Source organism: Nicotiana tomentosiformis, chromosome 4 (genome assembly GCF_000390325.3).
Source record: "Nicotiana tomentosiformis chromosome 4, ASM39032v3, whole genome shotgun sequence".
NCBI lineage: Eukaryota > Viridiplantae > Streptophyta > Magnoliopsida > Solanales > Solanaceae > Nicotiana > Nicotiana tomentosiformis.
In genome coordinates, this window is record NC_090815.1 from 25,719,885 (window position 1) to 25,737,701 (window position 17,817).

A 17,817-nucleotide genomic window follows, 5' to 3' on the forward strand; every position below is an offset into this window, starting at 1 on the left:
AAAAATCAAACTCTTGATTATCTTGGACAATTAACTGATTTTAGCTTGCTTAGTTAATCGTTAATCTAAGTCTTTGTGGGTTCGACATCCGACTTTCGAGTCACTTTATTACTTGACGGTCATGTATACTTGCGTGTACTTGGGAACTAACAAGTTTTTTGGTCAACATATTTTTTTGACTTTTTTACTTTGTGACTGAATTAGTCGCAAATATGAAGGGGGAAATTCCCGCGTTGTTTTTCCACCGCTTTAGTCGGAATAGCAGTCAATATTATTTTAGGAAAATAGGTAATAAAAGTAAAATCATTTTCCGATTACTGCAGTCGCAAATTTAGTCGCATTAGTGACCATTCAATATTCAGCCGCAAATTTTGGTGAAATTAACATTTTTCTACTAGTGAAAGCAGTATTTTTAGTAGTGTTGGTCATCTCATCCAGATTGTTTATTCTAAGGCAAAGTGGCATTATAAAACATATAAGTGAACTGGCAACTCTTGAAACTGATCATATAATGTTGAGGCATTTCAAGTTTGTTTTTATGAGTATTGTCTGATTTTATTCCTTTTTGGAATAAAAAGGAATAAGAATCTACAGATTGTCCAATGCTCATGACACAAACCACATATATTATTATCAGCTATATCAAATAGCCCGGGTTCTTCTATTTCTCGACATGGTGAGCCTCTATATCTTTGGTCAGATCAGTGACATATCCCAAGAAAGTTAGAGGCTCAGGGGTGTCTTCAGTTTTCTTCTCATACACAAATGTCCATGTAATCCAATGCTGATCGCAGGAAATGTTAACAGTGAAAGCGTTATACCGTTCCAAGAGATCTCCTTCTATCCCTTTCCATGTGATTGATTTCTTTTCATCATCCATGACTTCTTCAATGACACACTTAGCAATCTTCTCATTTCCATCTATAATCATTATAAAAAGAGATCACTACAAGAATTTTGACTTTTAACGACCAGTTTTTTACGAAGGGACATGAATTCGGTTGTTATAGGTATATTAATAGCGATCACATTTTTTTTCCGGTCGTTAAAATTAATTTTTAGTTTAATATTAACAAAAAAAATATTCGATCCTTAAAATTCATAAATCCGGTCGTTAAAAATAAAAAATAAAAATAACGCTAACGTTTCCCTATCTTTTGCTCAACATCAGCCCACTCACGCCACTTTTCCCTCTTTTTTTGCCCAAACCCATAATTTTCCCACTTTTCTTTCTTTTTATCATAGGAATTACAAAGCTAGGGTATAAGTGAAATTGAGCAGTTGAAACTTTGTGAAGCATCAGGCCTTGTGTTCCTCTCTACAACCTAGGATTTCATTCTTCTTCTTCTCAAGGTAAGCTCTAATCTTGTAGTACTATTGTGAAATTGGGTATCTTTTTTATACTCCAATTATCTCTTTGTTTTTCATGTATTGGTTTTTTTATATAATTACATGTACTACAATTTTATAATTATATTCAAATTTTAACATTGCTGATGAATGTACAAGAGTTGCTTTTATTTATTTATTTATTAAATATTGCTCGTTATATGTCAACTGTGTGTATTCTTTTATAGAGCAGATTATTTTTGAACTGGGTTTGATTTTGAATTACATTCAGTTTTTCTGTTGTTTCCGTTTTAGCATCCCTATTTCTTCTACTTTTCTTGAACAAGACTATTATTGTATGAGAAGTCTAAATTATGGTCTTCAAAATTATTAATTATTTTTGAAGCAAAATTAGGAGAAATCCACTTCCACTAAAAACCATGTCGATATGTATGTGTATCATAGTTATGGTCTAATTAACTATTCTATAGCTTATAAAAGAGAAAGAGTAAAGGAAAACTAACAAAGTTATATCTTAAGCAGAATTTACAGGGTTTGTTTGCATTTAGTTTTGGAAAAGTTTTTCTATGACCTATGTGTTTCCATTGGATTTCAATAAAATTAATGATAAGCTTTTCTGTTCTTTTACCCCAAAGAGCTTAAAAATATACTATTTTACTGAATTGCTATACAGTCATGGATGAGATTTATTACCAACATGATGACATATAAGTGAAGCTATACTGGTAATTCTGCTAATTGGAGAATCATGTTAAGAATCATGTTAAGAATCATATAAGTGAAGCTATACTGATAATTCTGCTAATTGGAGAATCATGTTAAGAATCATGTTAACATGATTCTTAAAACTAAGGTAAGAATCTCTGTTAACATTTACTCCATATTTAGAGTCCCTTAGTTTTAAGAATCATGTTAACAGAGAACTTGAAGTAAATGATGACTTTGTTCACGTGCTATGTGCTATAAAATGTTGAAACAATTAGAAAATCACGTCTTATTGTATGAATATTAAGAATGCACTTTTTACTTAAAATATTGGTGAGTGGTGTATTACTAAAGAACATATGGTTTTGGACATAAAAGTTAAGCTTCAGGTGAAGTATTTTGTTAAACTTTAAATCCTCCAATCCTTTTTTATCACATGCTTCCTTCTATAGTATTCTTTCTCTTCAGTTATACAGTATATCTGTATCATATTCGTTTAAAATGAAGATTGCAGAAGCATTACTAATAAGGGGTAGTTTAGAATTTAATATTATTCCTCATGCTTTGAGCTCATTTTTCCTGATAATTTGCCTTTCCTTTCCTTTAATTTGAATATTCAATTGAGGTGAATTATTGGCATTTGTAGCTGATAAATGTTTGAATTAAATATTTCTAAGACAAAGCTATAGTTTGATATAGGATAGTGTTGATTATACCTAGATTTACCTGATATGTTACATAAAAGAGTTGAAGTATTATGTAAAAGTTTATGTGTTTTGTAGTACCTTCTTGCTACTAGCTCTAATAAATTGCCACCTTTAGCAAAATAAAAAAAATTAAAATATGTTTAGTTACCCAGACTACAAAGTATATTCATCTTTATTTTGCCTGTCCATGCAAAGTTTAAGTTGAAATTGAAAGTAGTATGGGCATGCATGCTGCACAAATAGAGAAAGGTATTATGAAGAATGTTTGATGCTGAATTTTACTTTAACATCTGGAACTGTATAAATTAAGAAGACCTTTTTTAAAATTACCCTGATAAAGTCCTGCATCTACAACCATATTGTTGTTCATTTTATTACAAGCCCTTGATTCTCAAGACGAGCTACTCATTAAGATTTGGAACAACTTAACTTGAGAATATTATAATGTATCTATTCTCGTGTTACTACTTGCCATTGTCTTTTATTTCGATTTTCTGATTGCATTACCTATTGCTAGTTTTGTATTTTCGCTTCGGTGTCAAATCGGTTTGCTTGTTATTGCCCCTCCCCTTTTTCCTTCCTGAGCCGAGGGTCTACCGAAAACTACCTATCTGTCTTCTTAAAGGCAGGTGTAAGATCTGCATACACTTTACCCTCTCCATGCTCCACTTGTGGGATTACACTGGGTATGTTGTTGCTGGTGGTGGTGATGTATCAGTAAAAATTATTATTCCTTATGGATGTTATTGCCTTTAGATTCCTCTCTTCTAATAGATAACACTAATACTTTCGTTATAGTTGTATATTGACTAGATTTTAGATATTTTTTATGTTGCTACATTTACTCTTACAATGGTTTTCTGTATTGTCTAGTTATGATCTTTCGCCAAGGGATAGTGTATATAGAGAGTTTTCTCTGTTAGAAGTTATAGAGATGGAGTGTATTGCCTTAAGAGAATAAATAAAAGATAGAGCATTCTTTAGTTTCTATACCAAGATAAGATTCTAAAGGTAATTTAAGGTACTATTTTCTTAATCAACAATCACACTATAAGAGCATCAATACAAAGTAAATTCTGTTTTAGTTTTCCTGATTTGTAGCTTATTTATAAAATCGTTACCATAACATATTTTCAATTATCAAGATTACTAGAAATTTAACATATTTATTCATCCTTTATTGTAAAACTATTAAGGCTATTACTTAGGTTATAGGCCAATGAAATGGTTGATGTGAGAAATTGTTCAAATGGATTATAATAATAATCTTCGAAAATAGATTTATTAATATTCCTTAGTAAGGGTGAATAATATGATTTTGTTCGCTTGTGTTCACTTCTTGTTTATTGCTATATTAATATTTTTTGGTTGAATATATATGTATATTAATTTTGTGCATGCACCAGATTATGGCACCTGATAAGCAATGGATGAAACTTATTCATGATCGACTTGATAACGCTTACATACTTGAGGTGGAGAATTTTCTGGATTATGCTTTTGAAAGATTGGGAGAAATACACGAAATATGTTGTCCATGCGTCAAATGCTGTAATGCAATTTCAGGAACACGTGAGCTGGTTAGGTCACATTTAATAGTACACGGAATAGTCCAAAATTATACTCTCTCTCCAATGATCTTATCTCTATTTCTTTCCTGTTACACTTATTATTATCTCTCTTTCTACCTCACCATTTTTAGTAGAAACTAGAATACCCACAAAGCAGAACAATTCTGTCATATCATTTTAAGCTCTGAGCCTGCAATTTTCTTGAAATAACTAAAGGGTACTCTACTTTTCTTTGTTCTTTTCTATAATTTTCTGCTTTAGCTTCTAGCTTTATTTCCATTTGAATTGTTGCCTTCTTTTTAATTCTCTCTGTTTGTTTCTTGATGATAAAATCACGAGCTTTGTTGGTTAGTATGTTGTTGTTATAATTATTGTTATTATGGTTACTAGTAAAATGCTACAACTATTATAACTATTATTGTTATGATTATGATTTTTTAGTTATTATTTTCTCTTTGTAAAAATTGGAGCTTTTGGTTTCTTTTCTTGATCTACTATGAGTAGCATCAAATTGCTCTTCTGGTAATTTTTTTTATCTCTTTGCATGTTACTTCTAGTAATCTTTGTAATCAAATGACAATTAAACTCTTCATGGCCTTGATACAATCTTGGGTATTTAAAATGTCATATATATTTCATACCTTGGATAAGAGTTTAAAAGATTTTAAGCTATTATTGAGATCTTCTTCCATAGTTGAGAAGACATTAGTTGGAAAGAAATGGAGAATCAGCTATTCTATCTAATATCTCCACACTTTTAAAGAATATGGCTTCAAGACTTGAAACTTAGAATGCTATACGGAGTCCTCCAGTCGTATAATCATAAATTAAAAAATTACGCATTGTGGTGAAAGACATGTTACACTAGCCATCTTGCAGACAGACTTAAGGTTTTCTTTTCTTAAATGCTTGGTCATTGTTCTCCCTTTAATAAGTACTAGTTTATTTTTTCGTAAGCTGGTGGCAGATTGCCAAATGGTATCCAAGAACATTGGTTAAGATTCATGACGTTTGTTTTGGTTTTATGTCGGGGAAAATTTTGGAAAGGTGAAAAAGTATATTTTGGGTCCAATAATAATTTGGTAATTTGGTATAAGTTAGTCTGGTACTTGGCTAGAATTTAATTGAACTTATCACTTCTTTGGCTAGTCAACTTACTTCTCGTGAATATGGTTATCTATCTGTGCATTCAATAATTTAAGGTGTTATCTGTTCATTTTCCCTTTAAAGTGTTTATTTTCTTCTTTAGTTATTTATTCTTTGATACTAAACTCGCATAAATTTGTTATTTAAACGGATCAAAAATTTGAAATCCGAAGAAACTATATTTGAAGAAAGTGTAGAGCAAGTTGAAGTTCAAGAGGTTTTTGGTTCGTCATCGATGGTTTAAAGACACTGTCTTATGTATATATGTTGCAATTTTATTTTTATTCTTTTTAGGAATTATTTAAAATGATGCTTAACTCACCTCACTTTATGCTTCTAGTTGTCTCCTATCTGGGTTTGCATTATTTTTACTTTTCATAATTTTAGCAAGATGGGTTTGTTACAATTTGGATTGGTTTCTCGTAAATATGATACTTTAGTTCTTTGTATTAACAAGATATCAAGTATTTGGTTTATTTTCCAATGTTGTTAAGCGTGTATGAAAGCGTATAAATAATTATTACTATTCATATAATTTAAAAAATTTTAATTATATTTATTACATTTTCATATTAGCGAAGAAAAATGTGGTCATTAAAACTCTTTAACGACAGGCTTCTCAAACAGATAAATGACTATTAACGAAGAGAATATTGGTTATTAAAAGTAATTATACAATTAACGAAGGGAATATCGGTCGCTAAAAGCACTCGAATTGACATAGTACATTGTTGTTATTAAAGACTTTTAACGTCTGGATAACAAATTAGCGAGGGGAAAATCATGTCGCTAAAAAGCATGTATAACGGCCGAAAATTACGTCGTCGCTAAAGATCCTTTAACAACCGGTTACAATCCGGTCGTTAACTTTTAACGTCGGGACTTTTAACGACCGGTGACGACCGGATTTTTTTGATCGTTATTAACTTATAACGACCGGAATTGGACTTTTAACGACCAGATTTCCTCTCGCTAAAGTCCCATTTTCTTGTAGTGGATCCAAAAATATAAAGAGGCGTTAACCCTAGCTCAACTTTTACAAAAATAAATAAATAATCTAGTATTTGGTTTTAAAGTTCTTTTTTTATTACACAAGGGAAAGGGGAAGGTGAAGGTGAAAGTGAAGGTAGACAACAAGATTCCTCTACATACTTATTGCTCCTACGTGAGAGACTTTAATCGATAATACTAGGGTATGAGTCTTGAATCTTGATAATCGTTATTTCATTTATTATGTTTCTTCTCACTTTTTATATTTTCTTTTTCTCTAAAAGTTATGAGAAATTCAGTATAAATGGAATTTATGTAGCTGGTCCTCCAAGAATGTTGTTGTAACTGTGTCAGATTCTCCAAAAATGAATAACTTTGGAAGAGCCAACACAAAACCCATGACACTTTTGAAGAATCCGGGTAACATAGACCGTAAAAATGTGAGACAATATTGGAACATGCATATATGAGAAATTTTACTATTTGAGTCACATAACCAATATTACTTATGTGAGTCTTGTTTATTCCTTGACAAATGAACTCATGTTCCTCCTTATTTATATATTACAAGAAAAAGAATGGAATTTCATTTATGTTGAAAATTCATCAAATCGAATCATATAAAGGGAATAGATTTTTGTTCTTACCCTCCTTATATTTCCAGGTAACTACAGAACCAACCTCTCCAATCCCGCCTTCATGAAGATCAAAACCTGTGACCTTATTGGGGCTTATGTTGGATACATGATGAGGTTTGGTTTGATAAAGGTCATGAAATAAGTGTCCTCCACATTTCACCTCCATTGAAACAGCCAACTTGCCTTTCAAACCCATATTTTCTTCTTAGGAATAGCAACAGATAGTGATAAGAAAGCAAGTCTGTTAGAAAATATTCAGAACTTGTAGTCCTTATATAGAATTAATTATCCATGAAAAGCTTCTAAATAAAATTGGACAAAGACATATATTTGACAAAGGAGTTTTTTCTTATTCTTTACCAACGATTTCTTTGTTCATTAACTTATGAGAGCTACTATCATGATTTCTAGGAATAATGTGTTTGCGTTCATAAATGCGATACGAACATAAATGGGTGGGCATTTGGAGGATTAATTTCACACACGGTCACTAAATATTTTTTTTGGGGTATCAATAAAGTCACAAAATATTCTGTCTCACGATTAAAGTTATTAAACTTTACTATTTGTACCAGTAAATTAAAATTACAAATTTATTTTGGTTTTATTAAAGTCATAAAACTATGTACTAGTTGCTCGAAAAATACAACTCATCAGAAAGTCAATAAAATTTTAAATCTTAACGAATTTCGAGCGAGTCATTTTCCAGTTATTCATTTTAATAATTTTGCCAACTTGATACTAAGGTTAACATCCGAATCCAGAATTGCTATTAGATTTACGATGTACGTAAACTAACCCAAACCATTTCACTATTTGTCCGTTGAAAATCCCAAACAGATTTTATTCTTGGAAAAATAATTTACATACTGTTTTCTCTGACTTTCCAAAAGAAATTTAGTTAGAAGTCGATCTACCAGTGCAGCACTTAAGCTTAAGTACTTAAATATCAATTGTAATATTTACACTAAAATTGATAATTTAAAAAGATAAATAATTAACTTGCTGCAATAATTGTAATTTTTTTATTAAACCATCAAGAATACGGATCCGGTTCTATTCATGAGGGTCTTGGTCCAAGTTGAAATTCCATGTTTGCTAGTCTTAGGGTATAGTTAGTTCGATAGGCTTACTTAGCTCTAAATAAAGATATAAATTCTAGATTTGAATTTTTCGGCGAGTTATTTTAGTGCCGAAAATTTGATTTTCTGTTGAGTTGTGCTTTTCAAGTAATTAACACATAATTCAATTATTTTAACGAGATATAAAATAGTTTTGTAACTTTGGTGAAAAATTCAAAAACTTACCAAGATTTTCAAGTGGTAATTGAAAAATAGTCACAATTTCAAAAGTAATCGAAATTTAACCACTTTTCATGTAAAGATAAATTTGAACGAAAACATTATTTAAATTACGGAAAATATTCCAGCATAATATACTCGAGTTTCAGTATAATATACTGGTCAAGCATAATATGCTGGAAGTTCATACACATGTGCTCCAATCTCCAGTATATTATGCTCGAACTTTCCTCGTGTTGGAGTTCCAGCATAATATGCTGGAAGTTCATACACAGGTGCACCAATCTCTAATATATTATGTTGGACCGGTCCGTATTGAAGCAAAATAATAGCTATTTTTCAATAATTTTGCAAACGCTGGCTATTTTTCAATTACAAGTCCGAAAACTGGCTAGCCCGTGCTATTTTTACTAAATAAAGGTATGTTACTTTAGTAAGACAAAAAATAACTCTATAGTTTTACTAATACAAAAGGTAAAGTTTGATGACCCAAAATATCATCTTTAAATTTAATAAGTAATTCTGTGTTCTAAGACCTCGAAAAGCACTATTTATCATTCATCGACTTGCGTGCGTAATCCGTATAATTTTTTGGAAAGTTTTTATGTGAAAGATGGATTAAAATGTGCAATGGAGTTTTAAAACTCAACTGAGTTGACTTTGATCAATATTTTGAGCAAACGGACTCGAATCAGTATTTTGACAGTTCCGGTAGGTCCGTATCGTGATTTGGAACTTGGGCGTATGCTCGGAATCGAATTCTGAGGTCCCTAGCCTGAGATATGGAATTTTGATAAAAAATTAAAAGCTTGAAAGCTTAATAATTTTTAAGAATTTACTGATGTTAGATTTATTGACACCGGGTCCGTATTTTGGTTCTGAAGTCCTGTATAGGTCCACTATAATATTTATAACTTGTATGTCGAATTTGGTGAGAATTGAAGTTAATTTGACGTGATTCGGACGTCCGGTTGTGAAAATATAAGTTTTAAAGTTTTCTTGAAAATTTCCTTTGATTTGGTGTCTGATTCGTAGTTCTATGTGTTATTTTGGTGATTTTATCATGCGAGCAAGTTCGTATGATATTTTCGGACTTGTGTGCATGTTTGGTTTGAAGCCCCGAGGGCTCGGGTGAGTTTCGGATAGGCTACGAGATGATTTTGAACTTAGAAAATCTGATTTTTAGCTTCTGCTGTCATCTGGTGTTTTGTGCTTCGCGATCGCGAAGCCATTCCTGCGATCGCAAAGAGGAAAGTTGGACTGGCACAATTGTGCTTCGCGTTCGCGACCGAGGGCACGCATTCGCGAAGGGTCGAAGTGCAAAGCTTCGCGTTCACGGTCGAGTCCTCGCGTTTGCGAAGAGGAAATGAGGCAGAAGATGGGGTACTCAAATTTGTTCTTCGCATTCGCATGAAACGGTCTGCGATCGCGTAGGTTTACGGGGTTATGCTTCGCGTTCGCATGTGTGATGTCGCGTTCGCGTAGAGCAAAGTGGCAGCCGTACAAAAAATGTGTTTCGCGAACGCGAAGCCATTCCCGCGTTCGCGAAGAGTAAAATAAACCTCGGTAAAGTTGTTCTACGCGATCGCGTACAAATTTTCGCGATCGCGATGAATAAAAGCTAAAAAACAGAACTTAAGTTCTAGAAATGGGATTTCGACCCATTTTCAACCATTTTTAACTTTTGAGCTCGGGTAAGGTGGTTCTTGGGAGATTTTCACGGGAAAGCATTGGGGTAAGTGTTACTTATCCTATTTTGATTATATTTCATGATTTCATACTCATTTACATCATGAATCCGTGAATTTATGGGGAAAAAATCAGATTTTTATAAAATCTTCCAAAAATAAAAATTTAAGATTTGAATGTCCATTTGACATCGGAATTGGATAATTTTTGTATGGTTGAACTCATAGCGGAACGGGTGTTCGGATTTCGTGAGTTTTTCCGGAATTTGAGACATGGGTCCCATTGTCGAATATTTAAATAAATTTCGAATTTTTATCCGAAAAATTATTAAATTCATATGGAATTAATTCCTATGATTCGTATTGAGTATATCGAATTGCTTGAATTTCAGCTACCGGAGGAGACTTGAGGTATAACTGCACGGCGTCCGCAATTCTGAAGTACCCGTCTACTTTTCTTTAGCTGTGTGTTTATTTCCAGACAATTTTATTTTATTTAGACCCTTATTTGTATTATTTTAGAAGTTCGTGCACTTGTAACACCAATTCTGAGATGGTATTTAGACACCATTATTTTTATGGATTATTCACTATATTTCAGACCTTACTTCCGCATTTATTTCTTTGTTATTAATAAATTTAAAAATTATTTTAAAATGGCTAATATTATTCTAACATTGGCTTGCCTAGCATGTGAAATGTTAGGCGCCATCACGGTCCGAAGGTGAGAATTTCGGGTCGTGACATAAAATTTAGTGACCATGTGTAAAATTAACCCACACACGGATTGCCCACCCCATAATTTCCATAAACGCTTTGGGTGATGGTTCAAAACACTTTCTTCTTAAATTTTCTTTTGAGTATTATTTGTACGATACATTTATTGCAGTTTCCATGCTTTTTATACATATCTTAATTTTACTTTTATTTATAAAAAAACTTTGAAATACATTTTTACCTTATTATATGATAGGTGAAACATCGCACCTCTAGCCCTGCGCTTAAGACACAAAATCTAAAACTAAAAGTTTATAATTATTCTTGTAATACCTCGAAAAATTTCATTAACTTTTAATGTATCTTAGTGTTTGAGAGGCTCTATATAATTTGAGATTTTTAGAAGTTGTTTACATATGAGATATAAACGAAATAGGAAATGGAACTGTGATATGTAATACGTACAAGGTCAACTTTTAACGATGGATAAGTTTGAGTCTCAGACTACGGATTACAGAGATTTAAGGATCGCATTATATCAGGATGTAGTTGGATTTCGGTAACGAACTAAAGTATTAAAAGTACATTTTAAACGACGAATAACTCGGGGTCTTATTTAGTATAAAAGAGAAAGATAGACTTGTGAAATGATCTAAAATAAACTATAAATATTTGTGTAATTATAAATTATCTCATTCAAGGTAACTAGTAGGGGTGTTCAAACCGAATTGGAAAATCGCACCAAACCGAAAAGTCAAACCAAACCGATTAAAAACCCCGATTAGGTTTGGTTTGATTTGGTTTAGTATTGAGTAAAAAAATTCGAACCAAACCGACATATAAATATATAATTTTATATATACTTTTAAAACTTTATATATAATTTTCTATAAAAAAATGTCTAAAAATATTTGGGATCCTCTCCTGAGATGTAATATTTTGTAGAACTATGAAGTGCATTCATTTTTATTTGCTTTAAATAATGGGTTGTGTCACTTTATTATCAAGTGTTATTGAAATGCGTCAATTATCTCTTTATTCTTCCATATTCATATGTCAAGATTTCTTATATCTTTTTTGAATTTGAAATCGTACAACAACAATAACAAACCCAGTATACTCCCACACGTATTTCGAATTTGAAATGGTATTTCGATAATTTAAAATTAAATAAAATATATCATTATTTTGGTATCATGTTGATTTTAATGTTTAATTATTAAATTCGGTTAACCTTGAAAGCTTGCATCAATAAAAAAAATTATTGTTAGACGACTAAGAAAATAACTAACATGTGTTACTAAAAAACTTCTCCCATAGAAATATGTTAATGGATCATATATATGTTTGTCAATTTTTACTAAACATATATTCACTTATCAAAATATTATCTATAACTTTAACAAAGTAAAATTGAAATAATATTCATGCAACAAAAAAGTTCGAAAAACTCGACAAACCGAACCAATCCAAACCAATATAGTTGGTTTGGCTTTGATAAAAATTGAACTAACCCGGTCCATGTACACCCTAGTAACTAGCATTTTAAAATTTATTATTACTAAATATAAAATAATGTTACTCTTTAGAGATTGACTAAGAAGGAAAGTATATCACATAAATTGCTAACGGAGGAATATATTTGTAGTGTATGAACCCAGACTTCGCTTGTCAACAGATTATGACACAGCAGTTGATGCATTTATTTTATTGTGACAGCATTTATGTGTAATTGTAAAGTCATATTTTTAAATATATTAATTGAGGGTGCCAAGGCTATCTATAGAAGCGGCGGCAAAGTAAGGGACGTATTTCAGACCTTTTTATTTGGGGAACTAATTGTATTTCTTGGTCATTTAGAGGGTGCAAAGAATGATGGCATTTCCTACGTAATAGCCACGTTCTAGCAGTTTAAATCATTCATTGGAATAACAAAAATAGTCAAAACACGTGTTTCAGGGGTAGCTTACTATTAAGAGGGTCCGTTTTGTAAAGTAAATCTTGAGAGAAGAAAAACCAAATCTTTCTTTTAGCTTAGTTCTTTGGTGAAGAAGAATGCATAAGGACTTCTGTCCTTACCCATTGCAGTACCCTACAGAAGCTTTAGGAAGATAACAACGTGTCACCATAGCTAGAAGAACAACTCAGTTAATGAGTGAGGGGTTAATGTGTAATTAGTTAAAATTAGAAAACTTTAAAAGTAGAAGTTTGTTAGAAGGAAGTTAGTGCGCTCCTCTTCTATATAACAACTTACACTTGTATCAATTGATAGAGCAATGAAAATGATCTTCTCTTTACTTCTTCTTCTCTCTCGAGATTGTTCTTAGCTACTGAGTCGGTGTGCACTGATTTGCATGTCGCACTATAGAACTTCCATTGATGACTGATTCTTAATTCTGTCAAGCTCAAGTTAACATGGTATCAGAGCGACGATCGTGATTTACAGAAGCTCCGGTGTGTAATCCGACGAAATTCCGGCAATTGAAGTCATACGAAGCCCTAATTTTTCAAACATGGCAGGAAAAAAGTTAACCTTACTCGAACACAATCATCCACTTTTTCTACAAGCATCCAATACTCCAGGACTAGTTTTGATTCCTATAAAACTAACTGGGCCAGAAAATTATGCCCTGTGGAGTAGGGCAATGAAACTATCTCTTAGGGGTAAATGTAAGCTTGGATTTGTGGACGGAAATTGTGTTAAGAGCATGTATAGGGGAGAATTAGCAGAGCAATGTGAGAAGTGTAATGCGATTATATTGTCGTGGATTGGGAGTACAGTTGTGAGTGAGCTAATGCCAAGCATAGTTTTTGCATCTAATGCTAGGAAAGTATGGAGTGATTTCAAAGAAATTTTTTATAGGTGTAGACTAACAAGGATTTATCACCTTTGGACTGAAATAGCCTCACTAAAACTAAGCATTGATTCAGTGACTACTTACTACTCTAAAATGACAGATTTATGCAGTGAATTGGATGTGTTGACACCTAAATTTTTTTGTGATTGTGAAGAATCTAGGCCTTCGTTGATTCATTTAGAACAGCAACGATTGCTTCAGTTCCTCATGGGGCTAAATGAGAACTACAACAATGTGCTGAGTAATGTGTTGCTGAGAAGGCCAGTGGTGTCTGTAAATGAGGCATATGCCATTGTTACATAGGAAGAGAGTCAGAGGACATTAGGTGTGACAGATACCAACAGAGATCTTGTAACTATGTTAGCAGGGAAGACTCAGGGATTTAAGCCAAGGAAAACTGGGTTGATCTGTGAACATTGTGGATACGAAGGTCACTTGAAAGAGAATTGCTATAAAATAGTTGGATATCCAACTGATTTTAAGAGTAAGAAGAAGCTTTGAATTTCCACGGCCTCTCTTTTCAGCAGCTTTATTGTCCTCTTCGATTCTCAACCGAACAATGAGATCTTCAAGGGACATTTCCTTTCGTTTGTGTTTCAAATAATTTTTGAAGTCCTTCCACAACGGAGGCAACTTCTCAATCATTGTTGCTACTTGGAATGCTTCGTTGATTACAAGACCTTCAGCAAGTAGATCATGAATAATCACTTGCAATTCCTGGACTTGAGTAATAACAGACTTGCTATCTATCATTTTGTAGTCCAGAAATTTTGCGGCAACGAATTTCTTCATCCCGGCATCTTCAGTCTTATATTTCTTTTCAAGCGCATTCCACAATTCTTTGGATGTCTCCATGCTACTGTATACATTATACAGATTATCATCCAGTCCGCTAAGAATATAATTCTTGCATAAAAAATCAGAATGCTTCCACGCTTCAATCACGAGAAAGCGTTCATTATCTGGAGTTTTATCCGGCAGATCAGGAACATCTTCCTTGATGAACTTCTGTAGACATAACGTAGTTAAGTAGAAGAACATCTTCTGCTGCCAGCGTTTGAAATCAATCCCGGAAAATTTTCCGGGTTTTTCTGCCGGTGCCAACGCCGGTGTTCGGCTTGTCGTTGCGTTGGCAGTCGCCATCGGAACAGCTTGGTTTTCGTTTTCAGTCATCATCTTTTTCAGAAAAGAATGACACAAACAAACGTTTAATACACGTTTTCAAACTGGAGTAAAAATCACGTAGATTTTAATATCCAACAAAACGCCACGAAGGCTTAACTCTCCAAAACGGGAGTACACAAACTACAAAGGTTTTAGTTTGCAGAATAATAAGAATAACACAAGTACAGAAATAAATATTAAATTCCTTAAGATTGTTATTCCCGGTCAGTATTGCTGTATTTGTAAATATTAATTCTGCAAAATATAAGTTAACGTAATGAAACAATAATAATAAATTCGAGCCCACTGAATTCACAGTGTTTCCTTAAGGAATTTAATCCCCTCCTAGTACCCAAGGTAATGGATTATTTCCTCCCAGGATAGAACGAATAACACACTGGTGTAGCGGTACTTCAAACCCCAGTGTTTCGGCGAACACAAAGTTCGGTAGCAAATCACACTTACAGTTGCTTTGTTTGAAGTTAAAAAACAATGCAGAACGAAGGAGTATATACTCAGAAAAACGTATGGAAGTTCTGAGAGGAAGGAGTGCAATGTATAGCCAATTTGTTGAGCGAATTGTATGTTGAGTTGAGTATTTCTTCAACATTTGCTGCTCATATATATATAGCAGCCAAGAAGGAGTGCAAGACCAAACGTCCACCCTTCATGGTGGATCAAGCATTACATATTTGTGGAGCAAGCACTTCATATTTGTGGAGCAAGCACTTCATGGTGGGAAGACCATTATCCGGCTGCCAAATTATCAATACACGGATTGAAAAATATCTGTTTACAAATACGGATAATCTTACGTTAATATTTACTATTAACAAATAAATTTGGTCCAAAAAATTAATCAATCAATCATTTGACCAAATCCGAATCCGAATCCGAATCCGTAGCCGTAGCCGTAGCCGTAGCCGTAGCCGAAGCCGAAGCCGAGCCGAGCGAGCGACGACGACGACGGCGCGAGGCTTGCTTTCTTCTTAACTCTTTAAGAGCTACAAGAAGAGCAATTATATATATACCCACCAAAAATGTCTTCCACTTCCAATATGGGACAATGTCTCATTGTTAAGAGGGGGAAACTTAAAATTTTACTCAAAATTTCATTTTTCCTCCATTTCCCATTCACCCTCATTTTAAGAATATTACATCTTAAAAAATAAAACCTCAACAACCTCGTCACTACTCCACCGAGGTTAGTCTTGATACTTACTGGGTACCGACTGTGGTTTACTCATACTACACTTCTACTCACACTACACTTCTGCACATTTTTGTGCAGAGCAAGGTATTGGAGATATTGGATTCGGACAGAGATTAGAGTATGATCGCAAGGATTCAAGATAGGACTGCTTGGTCGTCCCAGTTCCTTGGGGTCTTTCCATTTTATTGTACTGTTAATTTCTTATTCGAACAGTATTGTACATTCGGTCCTCGAGATCATTCCATGTATTCAGTTAGAGTTTGTGACTCAGTATTACCAGTCTTGGGAGGTTGTATTAGATTATATGTTTTTAAAAAAATGGCTTGAATTGTTATTAAAATCGGCTTACCTAGTCTTAGAGACTAAGTGTCATCACGACGCCTGTGGTGGGATTTTGGATCGTGATAGTATATGTTGAGACACCCAATGAGTGTCTGTATATATTATTTCTATGGCTTGATATAGGGAGTTTACATGCTGAAATACATTGTATTAGTTTTGGTTCATCATTCTCTTGAATTCAAACATACTTAAGTATGTCACTTTTAATATTAATTATTTCTTAATTAGTTGAATTCCAGAATGAAGTTAAGTAAAAGCAGGCAAAAGACTAAAACTGCAAATATCAAAACCATAAAAAAGATTTGAGAAATTTGACAAACTTAGTAGTATAACAAAAATTATGGTGCAAAAGTTGACAGAATATCATCTGTAAATCTTTGAAGCTAATATGGTGTATTAAAGTGCATTTTTCATGACCCAAAATATAACAGTAATAGCATATTTCATCGCAGAACTCGCAGTGCAAGTAACCTAATGAAGATCCCAAATTCTATGTTAGTTGTATTCGGCTATGCTCCTATATGAATTGATAAAATATGTTTTTCTAAAATGCTTAATAATTCAGAGGGAGGCGAAATAAGCAAATGCAATTAATCTTTGTTAGTCATGGATGGAAATTGGAATCAATGAACGCATTGCTACCATAACTTATCACAAATTAGAATTGCAAAAGAATAATTTCTTACATGTCGTATGCCGTTGTGCTAGATTTCAACAAAATTCTCCACCAGTCCGACATCACATTCAGCCAATTGATAGGGGAAAGCACCATTTCCTCCAAACTTTTCTAGATGCCTACCCCATAAGATGCCGCTATGCAGGGTAAAGTATAACTCAAAAAGAATCTAAAAAGATTTGAGATAGTCAGTATCACATTAAATAAAATCGAAAAAGATAAATACAGAAATTGCTACATAGACAAACCAAAATTCACAAAAAATAGCTACATGCATGTTATGTTTAAGCCAGGAGAAGTTTTAGGAAAATATGCCTCGTCGATTGATGCATTTTCCCCACACAAAAAAAGGGCTTTCCCTCCCTTTTCTTGACTGTAATATTTGAATTTATTAGTTATGCTTCTGTAAATCGATGCTGCTAACTATACAAAAGAACACAAAGCTAAGAATGAAACGACAACCACTCACCAGAAGAGAAAGAAAGAGGAGAAAAATGGAGAGAGAAATTACCAGAGAAAAATGCTTTCAGATTACAGAGGAGAAGAAGAGTAAGTTGGGTGTTGTTTATTAATGGACACGTGTAGTACTGGAGAGGAGAACACATGTTAGTAAATTTTCCGTTTTACCCTTCGTCGTATCAACTATAAAAGTCTTAGCAGTTTGTTACCTTCATGTAAAGTCGTTAAATTGGCATTTTGTGCGGAGAAAGGAACAATATAAGGAAACAACGAGAATGAAAAGCTACTGAAC

At 33.1% G+C, this 17,817-nt stretch overlaps 2 protein-coding genes and 2 long non-coding RNA genes across 5 annotated transcripts; 2 read left to right on the forward strand and 2 right to left on the reverse strand.

The window, feature by feature from the left end:
- Positions 1 to 622: 622 nt before the first annotated feature.
- On the reverse strand, positions 623 to 7,410 carry LOC104086831 (kirola-like). Its single transcript, XM_009591175.4, has 2 exons — positions 7,117 to 7,410; positions 623 to 921 (listed from the first exon to the last, which is right to left on the reverse strand). Exons 1-2 carry the CDS (start codon positions 7,301 to 7,303, stop codon positions 662 to 664), a joined length of 447 nt encoding a protein of 148 aa, XP_009589470.2. The 5' UTR covers positions 7,304 to 7,410; the 3' UTR covers positions 623 to 661.
- LOC138908915 (uncharacterized) lies at positions 1,029 to 5,963 on the forward strand. Its single transcript, XR_011415325.1, has 2 exons — positions 1,029 to 1,353; positions 4,169 to 5,963. It is a non-coding gene; the product is annotated as an uncharacterized lncRNA (long non-coding RNA).
- Positions 7,411 to 13,326: 5,916 nt separating the features above from the next.
- On the forward strand, positions 13,327 to 13,974 carry LOC138909388 (uncharacterized). The gene has a single exon (XM_070200584.1). The coding sequence runs from the start codon at positions 13,327 to 13,329 to the stop codon at positions 13,972 to 13,974; it is 648 nt and encodes a 215-aa protein (XP_070056685.1).
- Positions 13,975 to 17,076: 3,102 nt separating this feature from the next.
- LOC138910609 (uncharacterized) lies at positions 17,077 to 17,588 on the reverse strand. Of its 2 annotated transcripts, XR_011415742.1 has the most exons (3): positions 17,536 to 17,588; positions 17,315 to 17,439; positions 17,077 to 17,235 (listed from the first exon to the last, which is right to left on the reverse strand). It is a non-coding gene; the product is annotated as an uncharacterized lncRNA (long non-coding RNA). The 2 variants fall into 2 exon arrangements; XR_011415741.1 differs by lacking the exon at positions 17,536 to 17,588 and having other exon boundaries at positions 17,315 to 17,529.
- Between the last annotated feature and the right edge of the window lie 229 nt (positions 17,589 to 17,817).

What these genes read in the sequence shown, in the direction of transcription:
- LOC104086831 (XM_009591175.4), bottom strand. Translation starts at nt 7,303, where the DNA reads ATGGGTTTGAAAGGCAAGTTGGCTGTTTCAATGGAGGTGAAATGTGGA. An exon ending in TACCTGGAAATATAAGGAGG is followed by an intron (nt 922 to 7,116) that starts GTAAGAACAAAA and finishes TAATGATTATAG; the next exon opens with ATGGAAATGAGAAGATTGCT.
- LOC138909388 (XM_070200584.1), top strand. Translation starts at nt 13,327, where the DNA reads ATGGCAGGAAAAAAGTTAACCTTACTCGAACACAATCATCCACTTTTT.